Genomic DNA, 26,830 nt, shown 5'->3' with positions numbered 1-26,830 from the left:
AGGAAATGGCAACCCACTCCAGTATTCTTGCCTGGTGGGCTACAGTCCATGGGGTTGTAAAGACTCAAGACAGGACTGAGCAACTTCACTTTCACTTTCAAGGACTGCCAGCCACAGGACTTGGCTGAAGAAAACTAGCAATAAACATTTAAACAGGAAAAACAAATATATTTAGAAATCTATATAAATTTGCTTTAAAGGATGTATGAAACAAAGCCTTCCTCTCATTGACCTGCATGAGAATTTCTGTTTGAAAAACAGGTTAACAAGCCACCCTAGGATAGAAGTTGAGCCTCTTAAGTCCTGGACTCTGAAGGAGCAAGGAATCTGACTCCTTAATGGGGTCTGTGGATATGATGACTTTCTAGACCACAGTTAACACTCCTTCCTGGACCCACACCCATTTCTAGCTCATAAAAGAAAAAAAAGCTTGGTCGAAGTGGATTTACGGTGTCAGGGTTATTAGTCTGGTGGGAAGCAGGACAGAGAGGCACCTAGGAGACAGCTGGATTACAAGGAGAAACAAGTCTCCACACTTGTTTGCTTTGCACAGATATTCTTAACTAACATATACCACAATGTTCTAGAAACTATATTCCAAGATATTTAGAAGGCTGCAAACCAGGCGATTATTTCTTTGCACGAACATAGTCACAACTGTTTGGAAGAAATTATTGTCAGTATATTAACTATGTGCTCTCATTATGAACCAGTTTGATTATTTCAACATACTATATAATTTTAAATAGACTTTTAAATCACATATATATGTAGCATACATATATATCAATATATGTAGCATACATATATATCACTGTAAGGTCTCACAAAGCAGGTTATAACTCTACCTAAAATTATTTAACAATTCTCATTTACTAAACTGCCAGATGGGTATCACTAAAGTGCGTAATAAAAATTGAAGCTGCAAAGCAAAAGAAATTACATTTAGTAAATATACACATGGTCTTAGAAAAAATAATTTATCAAAACTTTACCCTCAATCTGGAAAAGCAAAAGGTGAGCTCACTTACAAAACCCATTATTTCATCAAAATAGTATCATTCTATTCATATTCACCAGGATGGGAAGTAAAGATCAGCAGTTTTCTAGCACCTTCACAGGTCATCTGGCACAAGCACATTCAAATACACTGACACAAAAACAAATTATTACACTGTTTCAACCTCATACTGGTAAGGATAGCTGAGAATCAGTTAAGTGAAAAAACTTTACATTTCAAAGTGTGTATTTCTCTATACGCCCCCTTCACTTAAACTAACTAGGTTTATGAACACACACATAATAAAATCCTACTTCAAAAAGAGCATTATGTTTAGGACTCAGCACTCAATAGCCAAGCCATAGCCTGATAACAATAACAGATTTTTTGCAGTTCTTGCCAGTTGGCAGAACCTGGGAAAGCTTGAAGAGTGTTTTGGTTTCTCTTAACGATTGGCTAAGGGTTCTATTCAACATACAATGTACCAGGACAATCCCCTATGCCACCACCACCAAAAACAACCAACTGAAAGAGTTACTGTGCCTCTTCAGAGGAACACTTTAGAAAAGAGGTTTTAAAGTGGGGTCCCCAGACCCAACATATGGGTATCACCTGGGAACTTGTTACAAATGCCTGCTGTTTAGCCCCACCTGAGACCTGCTGAATCAGAAACTCTGGACTAGGGCCCAGAGGTCTGTTTTACTGAACCTCCAGGTGATTCCAGTGCACACTTAGCCTGAGAGCCATCAATTCAGAGGACATCCACGACTACTGAAATTTATAGCAGGGATTTTTTCCCCCACTGTTGTATCTCAGCTCTGGAGATGGGTCCAAAATACAAGAGGACCTCTCAATACATAACTGGTGCAACAAATAAACAAATATAGTGAATTCTTAATGACAGAGCTCCCATAAACATTTTTTGTCATAAAATGATATATTCGTATTAGATACCACACCATTTATTTCTCACAACCCAGTTTGCTAAGTTTGCTAAACTGTTGGCTTCATAGTTATTCTGTTTAAAATATTCTAACCACAGGCATAAAAATGTAAATATTTTAACCACAGGCATAAAAAAAGAAAGATTATAGATTAAATAACCACTGAGCAAGTTATTATTATTTATAACACTAAAAAGGTCAGAAATTATTAAAAGAGAATCACTATGTGAAGTTGTTTAACATCTGTTTAGTACATAAAAAGTCACACTTGTAAATCTAAGCAATGTATCATATTTTATATGAATTTACATTATCTAAATTAAAACATACCTTGACAAGAAATTAACTAAAATCATCCTGGCAAAATGTACAATGAAATAAGATGGTTTGTTTATTTTTATGTATTAGATAATATGAATAATCTGCAGAAAATAATTTTTTAAACAAGCATACAAAAATAAAAATGTACATAACTTGCACAGAACACGGCAAGGATAAAACATACACAAAGCTTCATTCACAGAAGCCTGGTTCACTGACACTTCCCATAAAAGACATCAGAACTCGAAGACTATTTCTTAAAGATCCACTCACAAATATGCCATGAAACATTATAGATTCCTACAGCTTTTTATATTATTTCATATATATATATTTTACCTTAAACTGAGATGTATAACACACAATAAAAATGAACTTGATCCTGTAGTGACAATTTCAGAGCTGGAAACAAATTCCAGGTGTAAATATCAATTCTAAAACCTTCAACAACATGCCATTTAAGACATATGGTACACTTACATTATTACGGAACCAATCAACACAAGGCCCTTGTATTTAATGAGTAAATTAAAACCATTTATTTTTTATACTTTTTAAAAATATAAAGAATACGTAGAAAGAAAAATTCACGTATTCAAATTATATACACTTCATTCTACCTAATCCTAACAATTCAAGTCAATTTTTACACAGAAGTGAACTGCCTGAAACTTGACATTTTACTTAGAAGCAATACCATCTCTTTTGAAACTCATTGCTTTAATTCGGGATGACAAACTGTAATTTTAATGAAGATTTTTAAATGAACAGTCAACAAAATCTGAACAGAGGAGTTGGTAGTTACAACACTGATTTAAGCTATAATACAATATACTTGAAAAAGAATTCTTTTAAATATGCATTACAAACTCTGGCTACATTACTCTAAGAAATGTGATATTCTTCATCTAGAAAATGAAAGTTTATCATATTGAAAGTATCTCAAAACAAAAAAGTACACACTGCTAATTCCACCAGGTGAATAAAAATATACCCTAATAATAGGTTTCAACCAAAAGGAATCCTTAAAGACACTTATAATCTAAACACGATTTTATAGAAAAAGACAAAAGGTCAAATAATATTCCCAAGGTAACACAGCACTTGGACCTTTAAATATTCAGTCATGTAAGATTCAAACTTCAATCAGTAATAACATTATTCAGTAATCAAGACCCTTTGAAACAAAGACCCTTTCAAGATATTTTTTCCTATACTCAGAAGATAGTGCTATTGATTTTAAAAGAACTAATACACAATATATAATCCTGATTTTAAAGATCAGAAAACTTTTTAAAAAATCAGATTCTATAAAAATAGTGAAATTCTTCACCATTTTCCCAGAGTGACATTCTATAAATTACTTAACCACATTCAATCAGGAAACTGTATGTGTATACTTCATTATACACACTGGAGAAAACCAGTATCTTATACTACTACAGTTTCCCATTTTTAAAAATTTAGTAATGAAGGGTACTGGAAAGGAAACAATGCTCTTGAAAAATGTAAAACTACTGTCAATTTATTTAACCATTATTTGTTTACAATGAAATAACCCATACTGGGCTACATGTACCACTTAACAGATGGCCTGGCTACTTACTCTGAAGTAGCCCCTCCTCTGACCCCAGGAGTTCCTGTGGAGGAGCATCTAACCAACTAGGAAGGAAAAGACAGGGCAACATTTACAATGGTGAAATCTAGGAGTCAGGAATGTGCCTTATTCTTAAAAGTAAGTCTGACTTTAAAATCAGTTATGCTCTCAAATTTCACGAATATGGTTAAACATACTACTACATATTATAACAAAACTCCTAACATACCAAAAAACCCACATTTAAGTATCATACTCTTCCCTAGTAAGGTATCTTTTTCATTTCTGACTAGCACCATTTGACACTAAATATCAAAAATTTTAGAGGTTTAAACACACATTTATCACATTCTTCCACAAACCATCTCCATTCAATCACACATTTATGTACTTTCTCTCATTCATAACCTAATTTGTAATTATAAACCCACCCCCAAATCATTAATGTGACTATTAACCATTCACTGTGACATTTAGCAATTATTATAGAGTTTACATGTAACACCAACTTTCTGAAACTTGTATGTTCGACAGGTACATTTCTGAATAAAATGTGATAGCATAATTCAATTAGGTATTTGAGAAACAAAATCCAATTCAGATACTGTCATTGTTGATCATCTCTGGTTCTATTAAATGGCAATTCTAGGTAAAACAAATATTTTTCCCATGTTACTGATATTGTAGGATTCAAAACAAATATTTAATATCTTCCAATGAATGCTCAGCACTGATTTTAAGCATAAAAATCTAAAAACTCAAAATAACAAATTGAGCTTTATGAAATACAAGTTAACCAATAGCTTTTTAAAGACAGAATCACGTCAAGAAGAAAATGAATACATTCATTCTCAAAATAAAAATGGAGAAATTAACAAAATACATCACTAAAATAAAACAATTAGGAAAATGGATATTCATTTTATTTTGTGCATATTAATAACAGCATATGAAACCTAAATCATGCAGACTTTAAATGCAGTGTTTCAAATCATTACACAAAAAGAAACATAATACTGTGATGTTATACTACTAATATTGTTTCATATTATCTTTTTAAGAAAAGAATTATGGGAGCATGGATGACAAAATCACATTTATTTAGAAAAGCTAATACTATTCTTTATTTTTATATCTACAAGTTTTAAGCAAATTGCATTCAAATGTTTTCCTTGGCATACTTTTCCACAAGAAAAAATAATGACTGAGCCACAAAGTTGTTTAACTGGACAAAAACACTAAAAACTTGAGTAACTAGGAGTTCACAGATGCTCCACTTGACTCACTCAGAAGCTGTTTCCAGGGTAAACTTGGTAAGAACTGGAACAAGGACTTTCTCGATGAAGGGAAAAAGCTGTGTAGAGCTCTGTTCTTGGAGCCAGAATGAGCCGGACACTAGAATGTTCAGATTAGGGCATCTCTTTGTGCAATGGTTTCAAATGTTCTTGAGTGAATCGTACGGAATTTCACAGCCTTGGCCAAAGCTAGCTTGGTATTAACATCAAGGACAAAGTTTCTCCCAATTTTAATTCAGTTTTGAAGCAAAATACAATACTAAAAATTACCTAAAGATTTTAAGAATAAAAATACAGATGACAGGAAAGGTATATTCAGGTGCAGCAGATATCACTTAAAAATTATAGCTGATGTTAAAACTCCCCACGCTGCAATTAATGTCACAAACATTACAAATTACACACCCCTTGCCAACTCACATTCACAGAAAATGTGATGAGAATAGTCTATTATTTTACAATCTCCTTATCGTGTTTTCAAAGATTTGCCAAAAACAATAGAATGCTGCCAATTTTGGAAAATAACTACATCCATATTGTTGTGTCTAAAAAAATAGAACATAAAATAGTACATAAGAAAAATTTGATACAAAAGCATGCATCTCAAGCATGCCTTATAGTCAATTGCTTTTATGCAATCTTAAGTAACCAAACTTTTTTCAAAGGATGCCTTCCAGCAAAAATGGGTATTACCATGCCTGGGTAATATTTACACACTGCTCACTTTTTTAAAACACATTCTTCTTCAGAAAAATGCTAAAAGCATGGTATAGTAACACACTGAAATGTTATGTGAGAAGTAACTGTGCTACAACCAATGCCTGATGCCTTAGATTTGTGGCTTAAATACATGATTCCTCAAATGTAATTTTAAATTAAACATGGCTAACATACAAAATTTTTAATGAGAACTGTTTTAGAATAAAAATCCTAATGTGATGTTTCTCCATACTACTGAAAATCAATCTTCAAAACATAATTGATAGGAAAGAGATCTAATCTGATTGCTGTAACACTCACCACATGAACCATATTTCTCGGAGACAAGCACACCTCGCCTGTCTGACTGCAGAGAGACTCCTGAACATTCATAGCCCTGCAGAGTCAGGCTACCTTGAACATTTCTGGAAACAAACATGCTCAAGAAGTGCCCAATTTCTTTTAAATACCACAGCAAATTCCCAACTAACATCCTAGCTAATGCTATTTATTGTTTGATTTTAAAGAAAATTTAAAGAGTAAGATCTAGATATTGACACCAAATAAATAAAAGCCAGTAAGATTAAAAATAGATATTTTATAAGCAAAAGAGATTTGCCTTCAAACATTTTTTTTCAAGATTCAAAAGATTTATTTGGAAAACTCGGCACAAGACAAAGATATCCTTAATATTCCTCCTGAGAATATCTGAATATTCAGAATCTGTATGAAATGTAGACAGCAACTCTGATTTCACAGGACATCAATGGTGCATACAGGTGTAATCCCCACACCCGCCCTCCCCCACTTGCTACTCTGTCTGCCCCTTACTGACATCAGTTTTCACTAAGCTCCTATTTCAGGGCAACTTGCACAAATGAAAATCATTGTCATTTGTAAATGGCTGGGGTTAGTTAAAGCAATCCAAGTATTACCGTTACAGCAAAGTTTAATAAAACTGTAAGAGAATACCACTAATAACAGTTTAAAATTATCCAAGATGATTTCTTTATTGAGATTAACTACACAAAATTCACAGTACTGTGGCATACTTATATTTAGCTAAAGTCACAAACACATTTGAACATTCACAATGATGAGTATCATCATTACCATTCTAATCTACAAAGCTTATGAATAAAGAAAAATACAAAAACTTCAAGTATTTAAAAAAAAATTTAAAGTCTAAATACAATAACAATAAAACTTTTCTTCTAGGTAACAGGTAAAAGTTATTTTTCTCCTCTAAACAGTCATGAACGAAAGACTGTTTAGTATCTACGACGCTTGTTAGGGCCTTCAAAGTTGGCCCCTTGGCTCCCTCTACCAAAACCACCAGGACCACCACTAACAGGACCTACGCCACTCATCGGTGCTTGAGGGGTTTCAGAACCTGTTCTACTACCCATAGGTGATCCCATCTGAGACGGTGGTCCTTGCGGAAATCTATCATTGTGCTAGAATACCACATAACAAATGTGAAGTCCATTTGGAACACGCCAAATATAAGTGACAAGAAAAATTGGCACAATCCCAAGTGGTGGTGTCATGAAGTTCAGCAGAAAGTCCAGCAGAATCAGGATCACACATAGAAGGAAGAAAGGAGCAATTTAATTAGTTACTATGTTTTAAAAATAAAAAATAAAAGAAGCATCTGAATGAAGAGTTACATTTTGCTAATGCTATGCCCCAATTTCATGAAAAACGAACTGATTTTACAAAGTGAATGCCATCTTAAACTTAGTTATTATTTTACTGTTCTCTCTTTTTATTTGTATTTATTTTTCGCTTGGCCATGCTGTATGTGGCTTGTGGGACCTTAGTTCCCTGACCAGGGAATGAACCCAGGATCACAGCAGTGAAACCACACAGTCCTAAATACAGACTGCCAGGGAACTCCCTCTCTTTCATTAAAGTTTATACTGCATGTAACAGTTCAATTAATAAACGTACTGTGTTTTAAAAATCAGAGACAAAACTGGGGAGCAGCATCACATTGTTTGAAGAAGTACTGGGTTGGCCAAAAAAGTTCATTCAGGTTTTTCTGTGCCATCTTATGGAAAAACTCCAACCAACTTTTTGGCCAACACAGTAAATATTATAAAAATTTCAACAGTAATGCATTTAACATAGAAAGTATAAATAAACACAGTTATAATTTCAGCATGAAAACTTTCAAGGAAGGTGCTTTTCTGTAAAGACTATTACTGGGGAAATAGTTTTTAGAAGTCAACAAAAGGCAGAATTAAACACGAATTATGTATTCTGAAAAACTTCACAGTAATAACTACATATCATAATTGCAAAGGTTGAACAGAACTCCCTATAAGCAGTAGTAAAATACCACTGTGAAAAAGACTAAGAGGGACATTTAAATAAATGTTACCATTTCTGTGTGAGGTAGGTAAAAGCAGACCAGTTACTTTTACTAAGTCTCTGCTGATTACATGCTACAAAAAACTTTAACCAAAGTATTTTTACAAGTTTTTACTAGCTCTCAGACACTTTACTACAAAATAAGCCTCCACTGAAGGACACAGGTACACTGATCAGTATGTAACACCGGATCTGATCACAGTCAGTATTATGTTACTTCCTCGGTATCTGTGTAGATACTCATTTAAAAAGCCTGTTGGCATATCCAGTTTGTCCAAATTCTTAAAGGACTATATTTAAAGTAAATAAAACTTAAAATAGAATAGTGCATCCATCGGTTCTAAGACCCATATTCACTGCTTGTGTCTCTGAGATCAAGAGGGTTTAGAGCTGATGGCAGGTCTGAGTCTTAACAGCAATACCTTCTCTTTCTCAGCAGTAATGGTATCTTCTATTCCAGAACTGAGCTTCCTTTCCCAAATACACAGTCAACTAATTTCCCCTTTCTTAATGTTACTTAGGACAACCATTAACAAAAACCAAATAAGAAAATGTTTTACCAATATAAAGTCTCATTTAAATAGTGACAGACTTTAAGGGAAAAGAAAATGGTATGAGTCTTGTCACTGATACTTAAAATATGAAGTACAACTGAAAAACATTTTTATAATATGTAACCCAGGCAAAGATATCTTCACACTCTCAAACCAAGATATGAAATTGCCTAAATTTAGTAGTAAATGTAACTGAAATTTCTAAGTCTATTTAGTGAGAATGCAATATCAATATGTTTAAAATATACTTTAAAACTTTAATGAAAATTTTTTTACAGTTAATTCTCTGAAATTACTCATAAGTGATTTTTTTTTAAAAAGACAGAAAACTGTGTTTTCATACATATTGGGGCTTCGTACCTCACCAAAGGTAAGGAATTCAGAGGAAAAGAACACAATCACAAAATACTAGAATGTACGCTGAATGGTGGTAAGAGGTGTATACAAATGAAAATCACTGTAAAATGACTGTAATTAACATATACATCTGCCATACACTCATATACAAAAGCATGCCGTGGATCATAATCCTAACTCTTGAGATAATAAAAAATTGCCTCTCATAAATCAACATCTAAGTTCATAATATTATCTTTTCTTCATTGGACACTGATCTTTACTGACAAAACAAATGATGCCAAATTATGTTAAGTGTGAAGTTACCTTTGGGGCAGAAGTAAATACTACTGATATAATCACAATAATGCGCATGATACATTACCACTGCTCCATTATCTGGCATCATTGGAGTTCCCATATTTGCAGCTCCTTCTGGCCCCATGGCAGGACCAGGACCCATTGGCGGGCCAGGAATAGTTCCTCTGTTGTTCATATTCATACCCATCATTGCAGGAGGACCTTGGTTACCAGCAGGTGCTGGGCTAAACGCATCTACGCAAAACAATCTATACTTAGAGCTGTCCTATCTTAGTTGAGTAAACATTTAAAATTTAACAATACTTAGGCAATCTATATAACAAGAATATTATCAAAATCATTTTACTTCCTTAAGAATGGAACACTCAATTATTGACTCTGATAGAGCACTACATTTGCTAAACAAATGTACATATAACAAATGAGAAAACTATCAATTATTTTATGTCTGAGACTATCAAAGCTTGAAAAGTTTTCTTTAAAACATCAGTATTATTTGCTGCAGTCGGCTTTTTAACCTAATTAATACTCCCTTATGAGTGAAGAAAGTATGACATCTCTCTATCAGTTTAAATTAACAGCAAAGGATTAGCACTTACAAAACCACTTAATTTTCTTATAGTCATGACTAAAAATACTGGCATGTAAACTATATTAAATTGTGATGGAAGAAACCACACCCTCATATATAGGTATATATGTGTGTGTATATGTATATATAGTGTAGGTATGTGTGTGTGTGTACATTATATATATACATATATACATACATATATAACACCCCACTCCAGTACTCTTGCCTGGAAAATCCCACGGGCAGAGGAGCCTGGTAGGCTGCAGTCCATGGGGTGGCTATGAGTCGGACACGAACTGAGCGACTTCACTTTCACTTTTCACTTTCATGCATTGGAGAAGGAGATAGCAGCCCACTCCAGTGTTCTTGCCTGGAGAATCCCAGGGACGGGGGAGCCTGGTGGGCTGCCGTCTCTGGGGTCACACAGAGTTGGGACACGACTGAAGCGACTTAGCAGCAGCAGCATATACATAAAGTTGACTGTAAACAAACTGACTTTTACATAGTTACTGAAGGCCTCCCAAAATTACAGGAGGTACTTGTTAACTTTATATAGAAATATACAATAGAAACAAACTAAAAAATTGAAATGATTCATCATGACAAAACTTTTTTCTAAAAGCAAATGCAACCAAATACAGATAAAATATTGATACAGCTATTTGAATTTTTTTTGAAATACTGAATAAAGAAATTCTGGAAATGAGAACAATCGGATACCTCAAATTTTTTTTTCACCAAGACATCCATCCACCTGCCTCATGTTAACTACAATAATGTTTAAGCTGTAATACAACATTTATAATGACTTCAAATACATTTTTAGGTATCCTCTTGTAACTTTTTAAACTTTTAAACTAGTTATACTTGTTTATTATTAAAAATTCATGACAAAGACTGAATTTTCTTCTAGTATTAGCTAATTTCATGACATTCAGAACTCAATTTCTCAAAAACACATTATAATAGGAGTGGAACTTGTCATTCAAATTCACAATTCAGTATCCAATGAAGCTCAACTTTGCACAAGGCCCAGTACAGGAGCAGCTGAGGGAGGAAGTCTGACTTCCTGTTGTCCTGGCAACATACTCTGTGGCTCCTTCTGAACCCAATCCCCAGACCCCAGCCACTTCCTGGAAAGGAAGTAGTTCCTTAATCCCAAAAAGTTCTCACTAGTAAATCTACACTTGAACTACCCAACAATGTTTCTATTCCCTTAGGATAGCTACAAATAAAATTTTTTACTGCTGCTGCTGCTAAGTCACTTCAGTCGTGTCGGACTCTATGCGACCCCATAGACCTCGGACTCTATGCGACCCCATAGACGGCAGCCCACCAGGCTCCCCCGTCCCTGGGATTCTCCAGGCAAGAACACTGGAGTGGCTTGCCATTTCCTTCTCCTAAACTTCTACAACTTTTCCCACAAGCAAAATGATTAAGGGCAGAGGCATGATCCAGGAGGAATCCTACCTCAACTTTCCCCAAAAAGAACAGATCAAGGATTAGGGTTTTGTTTTTTTTTTCTTTTAATTAAACATAATTATCACACCTAACTTCTAAGATACAATATAACTATACAAGTATGTGTATAATAAAAGACAAATATTTTCAAATATCAACAGTTGAAGTACTCTTATTTTTAGTAATTATGTTCTTCTACCAGATGGCTGTAATTAGACTAAATGTAAAGATCTAATAAGGAATGTTAGAATTATCTGGTCCCCTGAAAAGCAATTTTATAAACTGTGTTCTACGTGGAGTACACCAGAAAACCTACTGTCACATATCATCTATGTAACTGGAGAGAATATGACAATTTACCAACTGAACAGTGACAATCAACTGCATGATAAAGACTTAAAAGTCATAACTCTCACTTTGAGGATAAACTCTCACTTTGAATAAAATGTAAAAAGGAGAAAATTAAATGGAGTGGATGTTAGGGGAGCTAACTAAGTGTTCAAACAAGGTTCTTTAGTGAATAAATTGCCATCAAAACTTTTAAATCTCTTAAATTCCTAACTAAATAAGAAATCTAAAGGTATATTCTCCCATTTCTTCTAATAAAGTTGCTCATCAAGTCAGACTGTTTTCATGGTCCCTAAAACATCAGAAATATTTCAAGTTTGGTTCCGATGTTAATGGACAATCTAACAATTATAGTGGCATTTCAAACAACCTCACACTGAAAATCCTTAAATCCACCTGGATTATATTATACACCAGCCCACAATTCACTCTGAAAATGATATAAACACTCAACTACTTGTACATCACTATACCCTCAACTGTACTACCTGATTTAAAACTTCTCATGTACTCTTGGTTCTCTGATTTTTTTTCATGTACCACTGTACTACAATTGTACTACACAATTAAGTTCTTTGAGTTAAGGGCCATGTTTTGTGCTTCGTCCGCATCTCAGAGATGGTCAATAACCACTTTTTTGCAGGAAAGAAAAGTGACAAAAGTAAACAGCATTTGTCTTAAATGATTTAGATTAGCTAATTGGCAAATGGCAATAAACTGGCATGGTGGGAAGTGGTCGGTCATGAAAAATGCTCGACCTACATATTAGATGCTTTCAGATTTCTTATTCCACACACCGTGCATACATTCTAAGCACAATGTGGATCTCCTCACTGGGAGTGCACTTGACGCACTGGAGTGTTCAGGTGATGTAATCCTTGCAACAATATGTACACTTGACTTATGTAGATTTAACCTCAGCTTCTGTGAAACTCTTATAAAACTTATTTATCTAAATCTCGAAGGTGTGACAGTTAAAATTTAATAAAACTTATGAAAACATTCCACTTATGTTTCTCTTAGCTTATTTACTTAGTATTGCTCCCCTGACCACCTGGGTAGACAAGCAATCAATATTAAAGTGCTACTATGAACATTTTCTTAAAAACTTCACATCAATTCTAAAGATATACATGAGCTTAAATATGTAAGACATATCTCATTTACTTGACAAGTCACACATGTCTCCAAACAGTGCATTTCTGTGTACGATACTGTGGGCTAGTGCAAAAGAAGTTAAACATTCAGTAAAATAAATAAAAATAGCTTCAAAGTTATGCAAAATGTTATGTTAAAATAGAAATATATAAAATACTCTCAAAAAGTTTAAAGACACTATAACTCAGAAGCTAGCAAAATTCCAACACCAAAAAAATTGCAGGGCATGAAGTTTGATTTTTAAAAGTACATCATTGCTGTATTATATCATGTGATGACTACAAGTTTCAGGTTGTTAATCAAAACCTGTTTACAGGTTTCTTTCGTTGCATCTATTAAAACATAATACATCTTTTAGCCTTCGAATAAACAAAATAAAATTGTTCTTCCTAGCACGTACTTTAAATATACTGATTTTTTTCTCAGTTTAATAAATGTAGGAAATTTCACCACTTACAAATGTTGGTTCCAAATTTTTGTTACTGACATACCACAAATAGCATGTATAGTTCCCTGAAAAATGACAAGTAAGTGACAGAAGCCTGTGCTTCAAATCCCTACCTCCCATGTTTATTGCTCCACGGGGACCCATATCACCCATTCTCATTTCCTGTTCTCTCTGTAAGTAAACATAGTTGTCACAGTCAACCTATCGATCTTAGGACTTAACATTTCCCATCTAAAATTAAAAAGAAAAAGATAAATTGGGACATAATGTTCCATTAAAATTTTAAATTTCCAACATCATTTACTTAATAAGAACACTGAAAAGAAACCACTCTCACAGCCTTAATTAAACATGTTACAAATGCTTAGGGCATCCAATTTATACTTCTATATATTACCAGTGAGTAATACATAAAATCTATTACATGACATTTTTAATATTATTCTTCCAAGAGATCATAGACACATGCCTAGAGTCTAGAAGAAGAAAAATCTAGTAATAACAACCAAGAAGACCAATTATTTCTCCCACCTAGGTCTCTAAAGTCTTAAAACAGAAATGACCATTACCGCTTTCACATTCAAATGTATTCAAACACACAACACAGCTGTGGGGCACTAAGCCAAAAATAAGGTTATAGACAATTTTCATTTTTGCAATATAATTCACCTTTGCATTTTTCTTCAAGTCCTCTGGCATTATTTCACCAGGTCTTTCAGATATACCATAAACCCTCCACTACATACAAGCAATTATTGAAAGCTCAACATAATATTGCTTCCTTTATCTGAATAAGAATTTTTTTAGAAACTGAAATAAAGTGTTATCACACAGTCATCAAGTTCTGAAACAAAATGCTCTTGAGGTTACCTATGACATAAAAGGCCACACAAATGTACAAAACATTTTAAGTTTCAGTACAAAAACTAGTCCTTAAAAACTCATTTACCAACAGTTACATAGAACTAACTTCAGTGAAATCTCTAGGTGAAATTACCCAACATATTGTAATTGAAATTTACACTATTATTTAATGATCTTTTCCAATACCAAACAAGTGTTACAAGTAGCAATCATAAAAAAATTCCAAGTGATGTCTAAATCTAAAAAAAGCCTAATTTTTCTATTTTCAAAAGCAGTTTTATTACAACGAGTTGGTTTTAAAATACTAGTGAAAAGTACCTATAAAGCTAGAAATGAAGGAAATAAAAAGCCTATAAACGGAGAAAAACCACTAAGCAGCAAGTCAACTGCCCATCTAACCTAATGGAGGTACCTCTAAAGCTAACCCATAAGGAAGCTACGACATGAGAAAAACACCACTTATGTAACAGTTCCATGAAGAAATGTTTCTCGTTGCCCAGAAAATCTGAATACCAAAGCTTTCTCAAAGTTAACGTTTAACTTTCCAAAAAATAAATTTGTTTCATCATAAAACATTTGACTATTAACAGATAGTATTACTGACCAGCAAGAAAGCTAGACTATTTTATAAAACTGATTACCAATGAAGTCATGTAATTCTGAAATTATAGGGAAAATATTATTCTATAATCATACTTCACACTATTATCAATAAATTAAGCCAAGCTCTCATTTCCTCAGTAGTAGAGCCTAGTGATAACGTGTGGACTCTTTCAGCAAACCCAAAATCTTTAACGTTATTATTTACAGAAGATACGTCTCACAAAGAGCTGGCTGCACTCCAGTACCAAAGTAAAATACATGGATTTTATGGTCTCAACATGTTGGAGGGAACAAAGGTTTAACTTAGGTTTTTACTTTTGATTTGCCTTAACTATGAAAGACTAGGTAGGCAATAGCTAATCACTGACAGAGAGTAATTATTAGTCTCACCGTTTGAGACTTCAATTTTCAAATCCCCCTATGTATTCCAACACCCATACTCAATGCCTGCAATTCATGGTGGGGCATCAGAGAATCCTTTTTATTGTTTAAGCCTCTTTATGATTTCAGCTTTACCTTTCACCTTCTGAAATAGTAGTGTTTAGTTTTATCATTCATAAAGTACTTTTTAAAAAAACATATTGTATTGGTCTATTTCCTTCATTAACAGAGTTTTGCAGAAAGCATATTAACATACTGAAGAGATCTATGGTTTTAAGTCAACTATTCAACAGTGGCCGAAACAGTCCCCTTTTGATGCTCTGTTATAAACTATTTCCAGTTTTAAAATATCTTTAAATGAGACAATCAGAATGTCATAACATTCTAAGGTAGCAGATCATTGGATTACAGTAACAATTCATGCTATTACACCATTTTTCACTAAAAATGCATAATTTGTTAATATTTCCCTAAAGGAAACTTCTGAGTACTATTTTACATATCTATAATCACAATATTAAGAAAAGAGATAATACAGATGACAGATCAATTTTTAACTAATTTAGAAAAAGCAAAAATTTTAGCTCCCTAGTTGTATTTTAAGGTTATTTTAACTTTCTATAAACCCATTGCTACATACTTCCAGTAAAATGCAAGAGGCAGATATAATATTTAAGGGTAGTGTTATCAGAAGAAATTAAGACAGTCCTTCTCATAACTTGATATATTGAGTATCAATAAGGAGAAATCACTTGAAGTTCACTATAACTATATACCCACCCAAAAACAATACATAAGACCCTCAACTGCTCCTGCAAATCCTTCTAATATATTTTAAATTGGAACTGATACAATAATATGTGTGATATTTTTATAATACAAATTTTAATGACATTATTACTTAACCAAAATTATTGTGGTTTAACAGGCAACAATTTATATGTAAACAAAATCTCAAAAGACTGCAGCGCTATATAAAAGGAGAAAACTAAGATGACAGTTTTAATTAATTCAACAAATCCTCACAGCAACCCTATGAAGTAAGATCGAATGTTATCCTATTTTAGAGATGATAAACCTAAGGCCCAGCATTGTTCAATAACTTATGCAGGGTCATACGTGTAGCAAAGTGATTGAGCTGACCTATAAAAATCTGCCCAAATAGAGTTCATGGAATTATCTTCTTCACATTCTTCAAGAATCTTATTAAAGACTAACAAAAAGCAATGGTTTTTAATATGTTTTTACCATATTAAGAAGGTGTTCCTTTCAATTATAAGAATTATGCATATGTATTTTTGAAAACTGGTTAGTGAAACATGCTTAAATACACAGTTGACCAAAAACAAAAGAAAAGTACAACTGATCCCAGAGCCACATTGTATCAGAGCAACAGTTCATCAACACAAAGTTCTCAAGATGTGGTTCATGGAGTGAAAAGAATCTCCCAAGACGCGCCCAAGATGTGCACGACCTCAAAGCTACTTCACAGAACACAGTTCTAACATTGTTTTATCTGGGCTTTCCACTGAGACACTCTAGGGCACGGTGCAAGAGCAATGGTAAGCAAAAATCCTAGTGTTAAGAGCACAAAGCAAGGCATCTGCACTCAATTTTTACTAGCAATCACTGTACTCTTCACATTACAATTGCAGTTAAATAACTTCAGTCACGGCTGCCTGGGCCAGAGCACCTGGAAAAGACTAAAGATTAGATTGTAAGAAAAGAAAATATAGAAGCCACATTTCAAACACCTGTACTTTATTTTCATTCGTTGTGGCTGAGTCAAGGCATATGGGATCTTAGTTCCCCAATGCAAGCGTGGAGTCTTAATCCCTGGACCACGAGGAATGTCCTTAAAGACCTGCTGTACAACATGGGTCTGAAATAGCTATCAGTTTGTTTCACAAAGCATCTCTGAATTGTGTGCAGTTACTTAGTTGAGTAGGTCAGAACCCTGTCATGAGACAGGTGAAAGGGAAAAAACCCAGTCACAGTATTTTCTCTAGCAACAAATGAGATGTGGTGATCAGGGCAAATGAAGCCTATCAAATGGGTTACATCAGTCAAAAGACAATTCTGACCGGGCTTCAGAGATGCAGCACATCAGTTTTTGAAAAAGAGGTGTCGAATTTATGTGGAAGGGAAAGCAGACTATGGCGAATATATGGATGAAAGAAATGTGAGACGACAAGCAACGACAATTACAGCTGATGTTAAATTTCTAGGTGACCAGACAAAAGACAAGGCATAGAATGCATGATTCTTCTTTGGCCATTGTGTGGTACAGTCTTACTTCCAAATCATGACAAACAGTATTTACATTGTATAAGGACAAGAATTAAGATACTTTATATTAAAAAATAATAATTTCAGCTATGAACACCTGGATGAAATAGTAAAAAGGATTAATTTTATGAACTTTCTATCTTTAGGTACATGTCTTTAATTATTCTATGCAACAAAATAGATGTCTACATTAAGCATTTCTGCTGCATTCTGAAATAGGGTGGATATTTCAAGAAAACCACTTCTGTGACTGGGCTGCAGCTGAGTAAGACATTTTCTTGGAGCAAGATTATTACTTGAGACAGCATTTGACAGACAAGCAGATTACTGACCTGTGTAATTTCTTATAAGTGGATGGTATTAAGAAATGTGACTTGTTTTAATTTTGTATAACAAAATACATTAACATTTAGATAGTAGGTGAAACTCAAGGGATCACTATTTTTCTGTTTGGTACATTACAAACTCATGCACAGGAAAACAATCCACTCAAAGATAAGGTAGACGAATGGATTCTAATGCAAAAGAGTACTTTTAAGAAACTACTGCTTGTCAAGTTTCACTGCAGTATCAAACAAGAATATTTCAATTATCTGAAAAGGTTAAAATATATATACTTGTCTCCATTTACTTATCCATGTGAAACCAGGTTTCCTTCATGCTCTTTGACCAAAAGAGCAGTTTGCAATAGGTGGAATGCAAAAGCAAATATGGGAAGCCAGCTATTTTCTTATAAAGCCCAAAATTAAAGAAATTCACAAAGGAGTAAAACAATACCACTCTTCCACTACACAAAGTCGAGCACTAGAGAAATTTGCAAAAACTGTAAAATAAGGTCCCTCTTTCCACTACAACACATTTTCTTTTAAATGTCTCTTTAAATTTTTAATATAGCATTGATATAGTGTAATTAAAACCTTTTTGGGGTCCTCAATAATTTTTAATAGCTTTTAAAAAAGGTTTGAAACCAAAAAGCTTAAGGACCACTGCTTGTAAGTTCCTGTCAGTATTTACTCATGAAAAAGTAAAGTAGCAGAAAATTTGCCCTAATGTAAATTAACTAAACCAATATACCTTAATGTAGAACTAGACATTATTTTATGGAGAATATTGACTTTTTTCCTTAATACTTAATGTGCTAAAATATGTATATGAATGCCTAGGGTTTAGGAAACAGTAAACTAAACAAAAACTGACTTTACATAATTACCAGCTGGAATAACATTCTGCAAGCAATGATATGGTGTGTTCACCCAACACAATGATCAATCTAAGTACTCGTCTGAGTGAATATAGTCCCAACAGCTACTATCCTTCTCCTTTAATCCATCAAGTCCTTTCTCGGGTATATCTCTAAAGAAATATCTAAGGATCACGATGTGCTGTTTCAGTTCCATGTCTTAATAAAGAAAATGCTAAAAATCCTGAAATAAAACTCTAGAGAAATGTATAAGTTCTGGCAAGTAGCAATATTCAACCCATCATTAAATATTCCTAGAGTTTTTCCTAAAAATAAATTCTTGTAGCACGTGGAAATGTATCTTTTCACTAGAGAAGTTTACATAACAAGAATAACTAGACTGTTAGAGAGTCAGACTTTCATTAGAGAAGACAAACTGTCAGCATCTAGAAATATTAGGGAATAAACATATTTATCAACAAGAAAGCAACAGAAATCAATTACGTAAAATATTTTTTAAAAAACAGGTATAAAGAAAAATAAAATGACAAAAAAAGGTAGGCCACTTTGCCAAGAAATTATCCACTCATTTAAAAAGCGTTATTAAAAGGTGTGCGTCAAGAAAGTAATCTTCTAATAAACTAAAATAGGAAATAAGAAATGTTCCTATTAATAGAACTCAAATAACAGCATGCAAACCTTCCAACATAACCAACAGAGAAAGGCATGGAAGACTTAACACTCTAAATTCAAGTAATAAAAAACAGCGTTTTCCAAGACATTTATATCATTCACTGCTATATGGGGAGGGGGGAAGATATTTTAACATAAGACAACTATTAAAATATAAACTATACAGTATGTTTTCTGTTCAATTCGAATGCATGCATTCCAAAGTATCTACACCCATGAGTATGGAGGAAACATTCCTCAGTTTATGACTGCCAGAGTGAACCATTAATTCACACTTCATTAGGGAACCACAAAGAAACAGTTATCAGAACACATCTATTAGAATATCCAAAATCCTTAACAGTGACAACAGGAAATGCAGGTGAGGTCGTGGAGAAACAGGAATTCTCATTCTTTGCTGGTGGGAATGCAAAACAGTATGTCCACTTTAGAAGACAATTTTAACAGGTTTTTGGTGTGTGTGTGTTTTTTGTTTTTTTTTTTTAACAAAACTAAGCCTCCTCTTGACATATGATCCAGCAATCATACTCATTATTTACCCAAAAGTATCAAAAACCTATGTCCACACAAAAACCTGCATACAAATACGTATAACAGTATTATTCCTAACTGCCAAACAAGATGTCCTTCATTTGGTGACTGGATAAACTGTGGTACATCTGGGTAACGGATTATTATTCAGTGTTAAAAAGAAATGAGCTATCAAGCCATGAAAAAACAGAGGAGGAACCTACTTAAATGTGGATTACTAAAAAGCCAAAATGAAAAGACTCTTCATTCCAACTATGTGACATGCTGAAAAAGGCAAAAATATGGACACAAGAAGGGAATCAGTGGTTGCCAGGAATTATGAGGAGGGAGAAATACTAGGTGGAGCACAAAGGATGTTTAAGGGCAATGAAATTAATTATTCTGTGTGGGTATGTGTCATCACACATTTGTCAAAACCCAAGAATGTGCTGCAACACATATAAACTATGAACTTTTGGTGATAAGAATGTGTTAGTGAAGGTTCACCTGCTGTAACAAGTAGAGAAAGAGATCTCCGTGTGCTGCAGGGATCTAATGTAAGGGAATCTGACAGTGAGGAGTCTGTAGGCATGTGGGGTGAAGGGAACATATTTTTTATCTAAAAAAATAAGTTTACTTTTTTAAAACTTTAACTGTTTCTCTTTGAATAAATTTTATCTTAACTTACATCAAGTTTTAGTCATGAACTTGTTAAATACTGAATCAGAAACAGAAGGAACCCCAAATACAAGTAGGGGATTTTATTCTTACCTTACTGTATTCATTAACCCAAACACATGTATCTCTTAAACTACATTCACTCAACAGTGCATTTCTAAAGCCTGGTTCAGGTAACTTAGTAGACATAATGTTTGGAAGTCACTGTCAAATTCAACTAAGTAGCAAACTTAATTGCTACTTGTTAATACATAGGATGACTCTAATTGAAAATGAATTAAGTGTAACTACATATAATCTAGCCATACCCATCAAGAGATAGAAGGGAATAAATATTTTAAACAAATTAATTTTTAAATAAATTTTTATTGAGAGGAGAATTTTATTTCTAACCTGTATATCTAAGGGACATTTTCAAGATCACTCTTTTCAACTGTCATGGAAAATTCCATTTGAAAAGCTGCTTTAAAGAACTGAAATTAATTAGGGGTATATAATTATTCCTCAAATTTAGTTATTTTATCTCAAATGCTTAAAGAAATCAGCAATCTGGATATCAACTACAACACATACATAATACTTTTAATTGTATCTTACCAATGTACATATAATACAGGTGACTGGTTTGCATTTCTTTACCTATAACTTCTTACCCAGTACACTTCCATATCAAAATCAAAACAATTATCATGACTGGCCAGATCAAAGGATGAAAGACGAAACAGAAGACCAAATATCAGCTGCAAGAGAAGCGATTTCAAGTCGGTCTCACCAACAGAAGAAAGCTAATAATAAAGCATAAGTGTTTCAATGTATGAAGAATTATGTATTTAGTAGATGAGAATAACTTTTTCTATTTGTGATAGACATAAAACAAGTTATCTTAGTAGTCTACCAGAAGATTAAAATCTTGACAAACTAGTTTCTAAGTAGTTAACTCAAAGCAAGAAACTCAATATACAGTAATATTTAAAAGTACTTAAATAATACCTAAATACAATTCAAGAAGTTACTTAAAATTTACATTTATAAGAGAAACTACTATACAAGCATTTAATTTTGTTTAAAAGCAAGATTTAGGGAAAGTAACAGCACACCAAATTAAGATGTTACATCTTGAGAATCACTACTTGTAGAATCACTATACAAATTTATAACCAAAAAAGACAGGATTTGAAATGTGGTTGTACAATGTAGTGGAGGGTATCACAAGACAACTAGGCAAACTTACCCATATACGTTCAAGAACTTGGAATTCTAAACAGAAGTCCATTTCACCAGCAGAGCATGCTTATAAACTCAAGGTTCCTGCTCCCTACCACTCAGTTCAGTTCAGTCGCTCAGTCGTGTCCGACTCTTTGTGACCCCATGAATTGCAGCACACCAGGCCTCCCTGTCCATCACCAACTCTCGGAGTTTGCCCAAACTCCATCGAGTTGGTGATGCCATCCAGCCATCTTATCCTCTGTTGTCCCTTTCACCTCCTGCCCCCCCAAATCCCTCCCAGCATCAGGGTCTTTTCCAATGAGTCAACTCTTCGCATGAGGTGGCCAAAGTACTGGAGTTTCAGCCTCAGCATCAGTCCTTCCAATGAACACCCAGGACTGATCTCCTTTAGGATGGACTGGTTGGATCTCTCTACCACTAGTAGTTAGTAATTACACAGGGATACTGACATTCACATTTATCTCATTTGATCTGGTAAAAAATTCTGACATTTCAGGTGATACTACAAAGCTTCAATACAAAGTACAGAATATACAAAATACTGATTGGCCTTAAAAAAATTTTTTTTACATAGCTATCTCGTAGGATAACTCCTGTAAGAGGTTCTAAATGTTATAAGAAGTCACAAGGGAGAAGTAACAAGTTTTTATGCCTTCATAAAATGTTTTGTTATGATTTCAAGCTACTTAATAATTGAACAAAATTCCTATTATTTACACTGCACATAGTGGACATTTCAAAATCTGTGTTCACTCTAGTTCACTTGTATTGGCAAATACAAGTAAGCTCTCTTCTCCAGCCTCTCTTAAAAAGATAAACATTAGCTAAAGTGCTTACCATTCTGAACCAAGTAAGATGAGAAGAACTTACCATTTCAAATATACCTACAACACAGCAGAATAATAAATCAATCACATTAGCTTTTAAAATACACCCAATATAGCCCCTCAACAGTGCAGAGACTACACACTCTTTCTCAAGAAGGCAAATTTCTCTAAACTTTCAGAACTTTTTTTAGCTGTGTCTCTTAACCTACTCTACATAGGTCCTGTGTACCTAAAATATTCTAAAATCCTCAAAGATGTGTGTGACCCTAGGCTTGATTTCTTTCTGTATCCTCTACAAAGCTCAGGACTATTATAAACACAGGAAAAACAGTGAACAAAATTTCCTTACTAAAGGAAATCTTCAGTCTTCCTGTAAGTCTAACAATCTTGAAGGGATATTCAAGTGGAATGCGCCTACTAAAAAGTTATATGTGTGAAAACTAAGCATAGAAAATGGCTATTTTACTCTTCACTATGTGATACCATTATGAACACTACAAAAATACATCAACAGCTACGTCTCAATGCCACCTATGTTTCAAAACTACTGATGATGAACATCTGAGACTTGAGTATTCAATAAAAAATACTGAGGTTTGGTGGCTCTTAAAGAACACTCAAAACCATGTGATTGAGCTGCTTGCTGTAGTCTGAAGGACAACTATTTAACCCTCACAGTTTACATTTAAGTAACTATAACAAATACAAAACGACCGCAAAAAACTCGAGAGGTCAACTATTGAACAAAAATGTCAGAAAATAATTAGAAGGCAATATAAGTACTAAAAATCATATTAAAAATGATCCAGGATCACAGCTGGGGTGAATAGTCAGAGATTATATATGTGCTGAGCACACACATTCTCCATGAGGGAAAAAGGGATATGGTAGTTTCTGTGGAAAATAAGCCTCTTTGAGACTATAATGGAAGGTAAGGTCAAAGAAGTCATCTAATATGACACAGAGATAATTAAGTCTAACAAACTATTCTCTGATGAAGTGAAGTGTAGAATGTAGATGAAGTAAAGAATCAAACCACTTCCATCTGGATTCATTCAAAAGATTTCAAAATATGAATGATAAAACAGAGGGGGGAAAATGCTGTTCATAATCATAACAAGGGAACAAGGGTGACCACAAACACAACTTGATTTGCCGAAGATGGCTTATTGTATACCTGCTATTTAAAAAAAAAAAGAGAGAGAAAATTTTACCTAGTATCATATTCACTTGTCCTAGTCTGGATAAAAACTTAAAGTTTTCCCTACAAATAATTAGGTATTATTAAAATAAATAAATAAATCCTTTTGAGACATGATCAAAGAGTTAACAGCTGGTTAAAATGGTATTATATCTTCAACCCAAATTACACAAATCATTAAAATTCTAAAGATCATCTAGATTCTATGTTAGCTAACATTATAAAAATGTTATGTTTGCTTTTATTTGATTATAAAGTCTATGTACCATCCTAAAATATTCAGAAAAATTCTTCGCTCACTGTAATAAATCAATTAAATTATTTTAGTAAATAAATGAAACCATATTAACAACAAAAAATGGTCACAACTAGTGCATCCTATGAAAGACCACTGCAACAAACCTATTATCCATTTTAATTTTCACCATCAGGCCCAAACCATCAGAAGTGGGCTTCCATTATACCAGCAATCGGCAATGACCTTCCCACACCTAAATCTGACACCAAACCCTACACCAAATAACTCTTATTTCCATAGGATGATGAAAAGTGTCATCCTATGAAATGTGTCAGTTACTTAACCCTTCCAAAATAATGCAATTTTCTACTGCAATACAACCAAATCACTTGTTAGAACTAAATAATTTACTGAAAAAAAGAGAAGTAATAGCCATGAGAAAACCACCAAATTTTGGCAGCTTCTCTCAAAAACTCAAAAGCCATTTAAGAAAATGTATTTGGACCTACTCATTACTAAGTGACAAGTTGGCTCTGCCAGCACCTATTAATGAAACTTTATTACTGGCTAGAATTGCTGTTGAGTTTTATACAGGGAAAACGGGGGACTGTTGGGGGGGGGGGGAGGTTATAATTAAATCAAGTGATAATGATAAAGAGAAACAATAGCCACACAAGAAGCAGGAAGGGACTGGAATAAAATTAAACAAAGGCCAAATGTGGCAATCCGGATCAAAGGATTTGCCTCAACTGACTGAAAAAAAGAGACTTGACCACTCCAAGACATCAGCAATGTGGCTGTGACGCTGTATTGGCTCTTCCCATAACTTCTGATCTGACTTATAACCATGACTACCAATGAACATTCAGGACACTAATCTGGATTCTTCAGAACCAAGAATCAAGGTTCTAGGATATGAGGCATTCTGCTCAATAGGCCTTCTAAAAACACTGGAAAAAAAAAAAAACAAATTAATAAAATTACATCTTAAATTACAAATTCTTTATGAGTTTCGTTAACATGGGGCATTTTTTATAGATTCCCTCCCCTAAATGAAAGGTTGTTGCTGAGCGGTGGAAGACGTCAGGATTCTCAGCCTCAGGAGGATAGGGGGGGCCAGTGACGAGGTTGATCGCTCAGAGAGTTTGTGTGATAAGGTTTTGTTAAAGTATAAAAAAGATAGAGACAGCTTCTGACATAGACATCAGAAGCAGGCAGAAAGAGGCCCCCCCCCCACCAGTCTTTAGCCGGATGTTATATAGCTACTAACAGGATGTTAGAGAAAGGAAATGTCTCAAAACTCAGAGACTGGCATCAGGCCCCTCACCCAAAACATGCATTTTGGGATGACATTGGCACAAGGTGAGTTGTCCTGGGCCACAAAACTATTGACATGAATCTTTAAGAAGGGCAGGTTTCCAAGCAAATACTAGTCTCATGAACATAGCTTAAGAGAACATTTGCATGAGTAAACCATACTGGTTTGTCAAGTCAGTTCTGAGTCTTAGGCAGAACCAACTTGAAGACAGAGTCTAGCTTAAGAAAAACATTTCCGTTAAGGTTCAAGAAAAGTTAAGTTCAGGTGGAACCAGGTGTCGTCATGGCAACACAGAATTTTAAAAGAAACCTCTTTTTAAATCTGTATAGAGAAGGGGAAAAAAATCTAACACTTGTAGTTTGTTTCTTCCTGCTGCTTAAGAGAGAGATAAAAAACGACACTTGCAGGCTATTTCCTCCATTTGGAGACCCCTGGCCTTCCTGCCTGTTACCCTCTCACAACTTTCAAACTGGCCAGAGATCACAGGTCAGCAAACTTTTTTGGGAAAGGACTGGATAGTATTTCAGGCTCTGCTGACCATACAGTCTTGACACAACATCAGAGTTATGTCACCACTAGTCAATGCTGCCATTCTGGGGCAAAGCAGCCATAAGCAAAACATAAACATGACTGCATTCCCATAAACAGGCAGCACTCAGATTTGGCCTGACTTACCCTAGTCTGCAGACCCCCAGTCAAATGAAATATTTTAAAAACAAAAAATTAATGTATCATTTGAGACAATACTCCCTTCCATATAAAGGATGAAAGTCCAACAAAAAGTTGCCACACCAAAAACCTACAGAGCACAATTCACACAGAAGGCTGTGCCATTTGTACTGTTAACTAGGTGAGCCCTATTTCCCATGCAGAATGAACCTAAGTTCTCACTTCACCCAAAGTCCCCAGGTTCCATAAAAAATTCAAGTAGTATCACTATATTCATCTCAATATATGTCTCATTTCAACATCTGGCCAGTGGTTTCTGACCTTCGCTAATGAAAATAAGTAACCCAAAGAGCTTTTTAAAATGCTGATTCCATGCAACCCAGTCCCATTGGACTATATCTCAGGCACTTTTCTAAGTTCCACAGAAATGCTGCAAAGGTTGAAAATTACTGTATTTTCAACCAGTATGCTACCAATGGATAATCCATCAGAATCTACTAAAATCACAAAATGAATCAGTGAGTAGGATGGAGACCTGAGCACCCACCTTTTTTAAAAGCTCCCTGATTCCTTACTATGCATGATCAGAAATACTACCAAGAAGAGGCCTCTCTCTCTTAGCTGGGCTGCATCCCCTCACTGCTTGTGGCCTTGCTGTCCAATCCCAAGAGCTACAATGGACACCTCTGACTAAGGAACGAGGGTCAAATTACTGCCTTG

The 26,830-nt window shown here is 34.3% G+C and overlaps 1 protein-coding gene across 5 annotated transcripts in view; it reads right to left on the bottom strand.

Annotated features, from left to right (window-relative positions):
• The window catches only part of PSPC1 (paraspeckle component 1), a 77,135-nt gene that overhangs the window by 19,519 nt on the left and 30,786 nt on the right, over positions 1–26,830 (bottom strand). Inside the window, exons 7-9 of one of the 5 annotated variants that reach the window (XM_027557644.1) lie at positions 13,546–13,603; positions 9,508–9,677; positions 6,835–7,313 (exon numbers count right to left, since the gene is read on the bottom strand). The exons of 2 other annotated variants lie outside the window; for them this stretch is intronic. In XM_027557644.1, the coding sequence (XP_027413445.1) occupies positions 7,128–7,313; positions 9,508–9,677; positions 13,546–13,603 (414 nt within the window). In that variant the 3' untranslated portion in view covers positions 6,835–7,127. Of the gene's footprint in view, positions 1–6,834; positions 7,314–9,507; positions 9,678–13,545; positions 13,604–13,627; positions 13,664–26,830 lie in introns of those variants that run through there. 2 more of the 5 variants (XR_003513811.1, XM_027557646.1) reach the window with 2 other exon arrangements.

Source organism: Bos indicus x Bos taurus, chromosome 12 (assembly GCF_003369695.1).
Source record: "Bos indicus x Bos taurus breed Angus x Brahman F1 hybrid chromosome 12, Bos_hybrid_MaternalHap_v2.0, whole genome shotgun sequence".
Lineage (NCBI taxonomy): Eukaryota > Metazoa > Chordata > Mammalia > Artiodactyla > Bovidae > Bos > Bos indicus x Bos taurus.
Note: the sequence above shows the minus strand (reverse complement) of the source record. Positions and strands in the feature narration are given on the sequence as shown.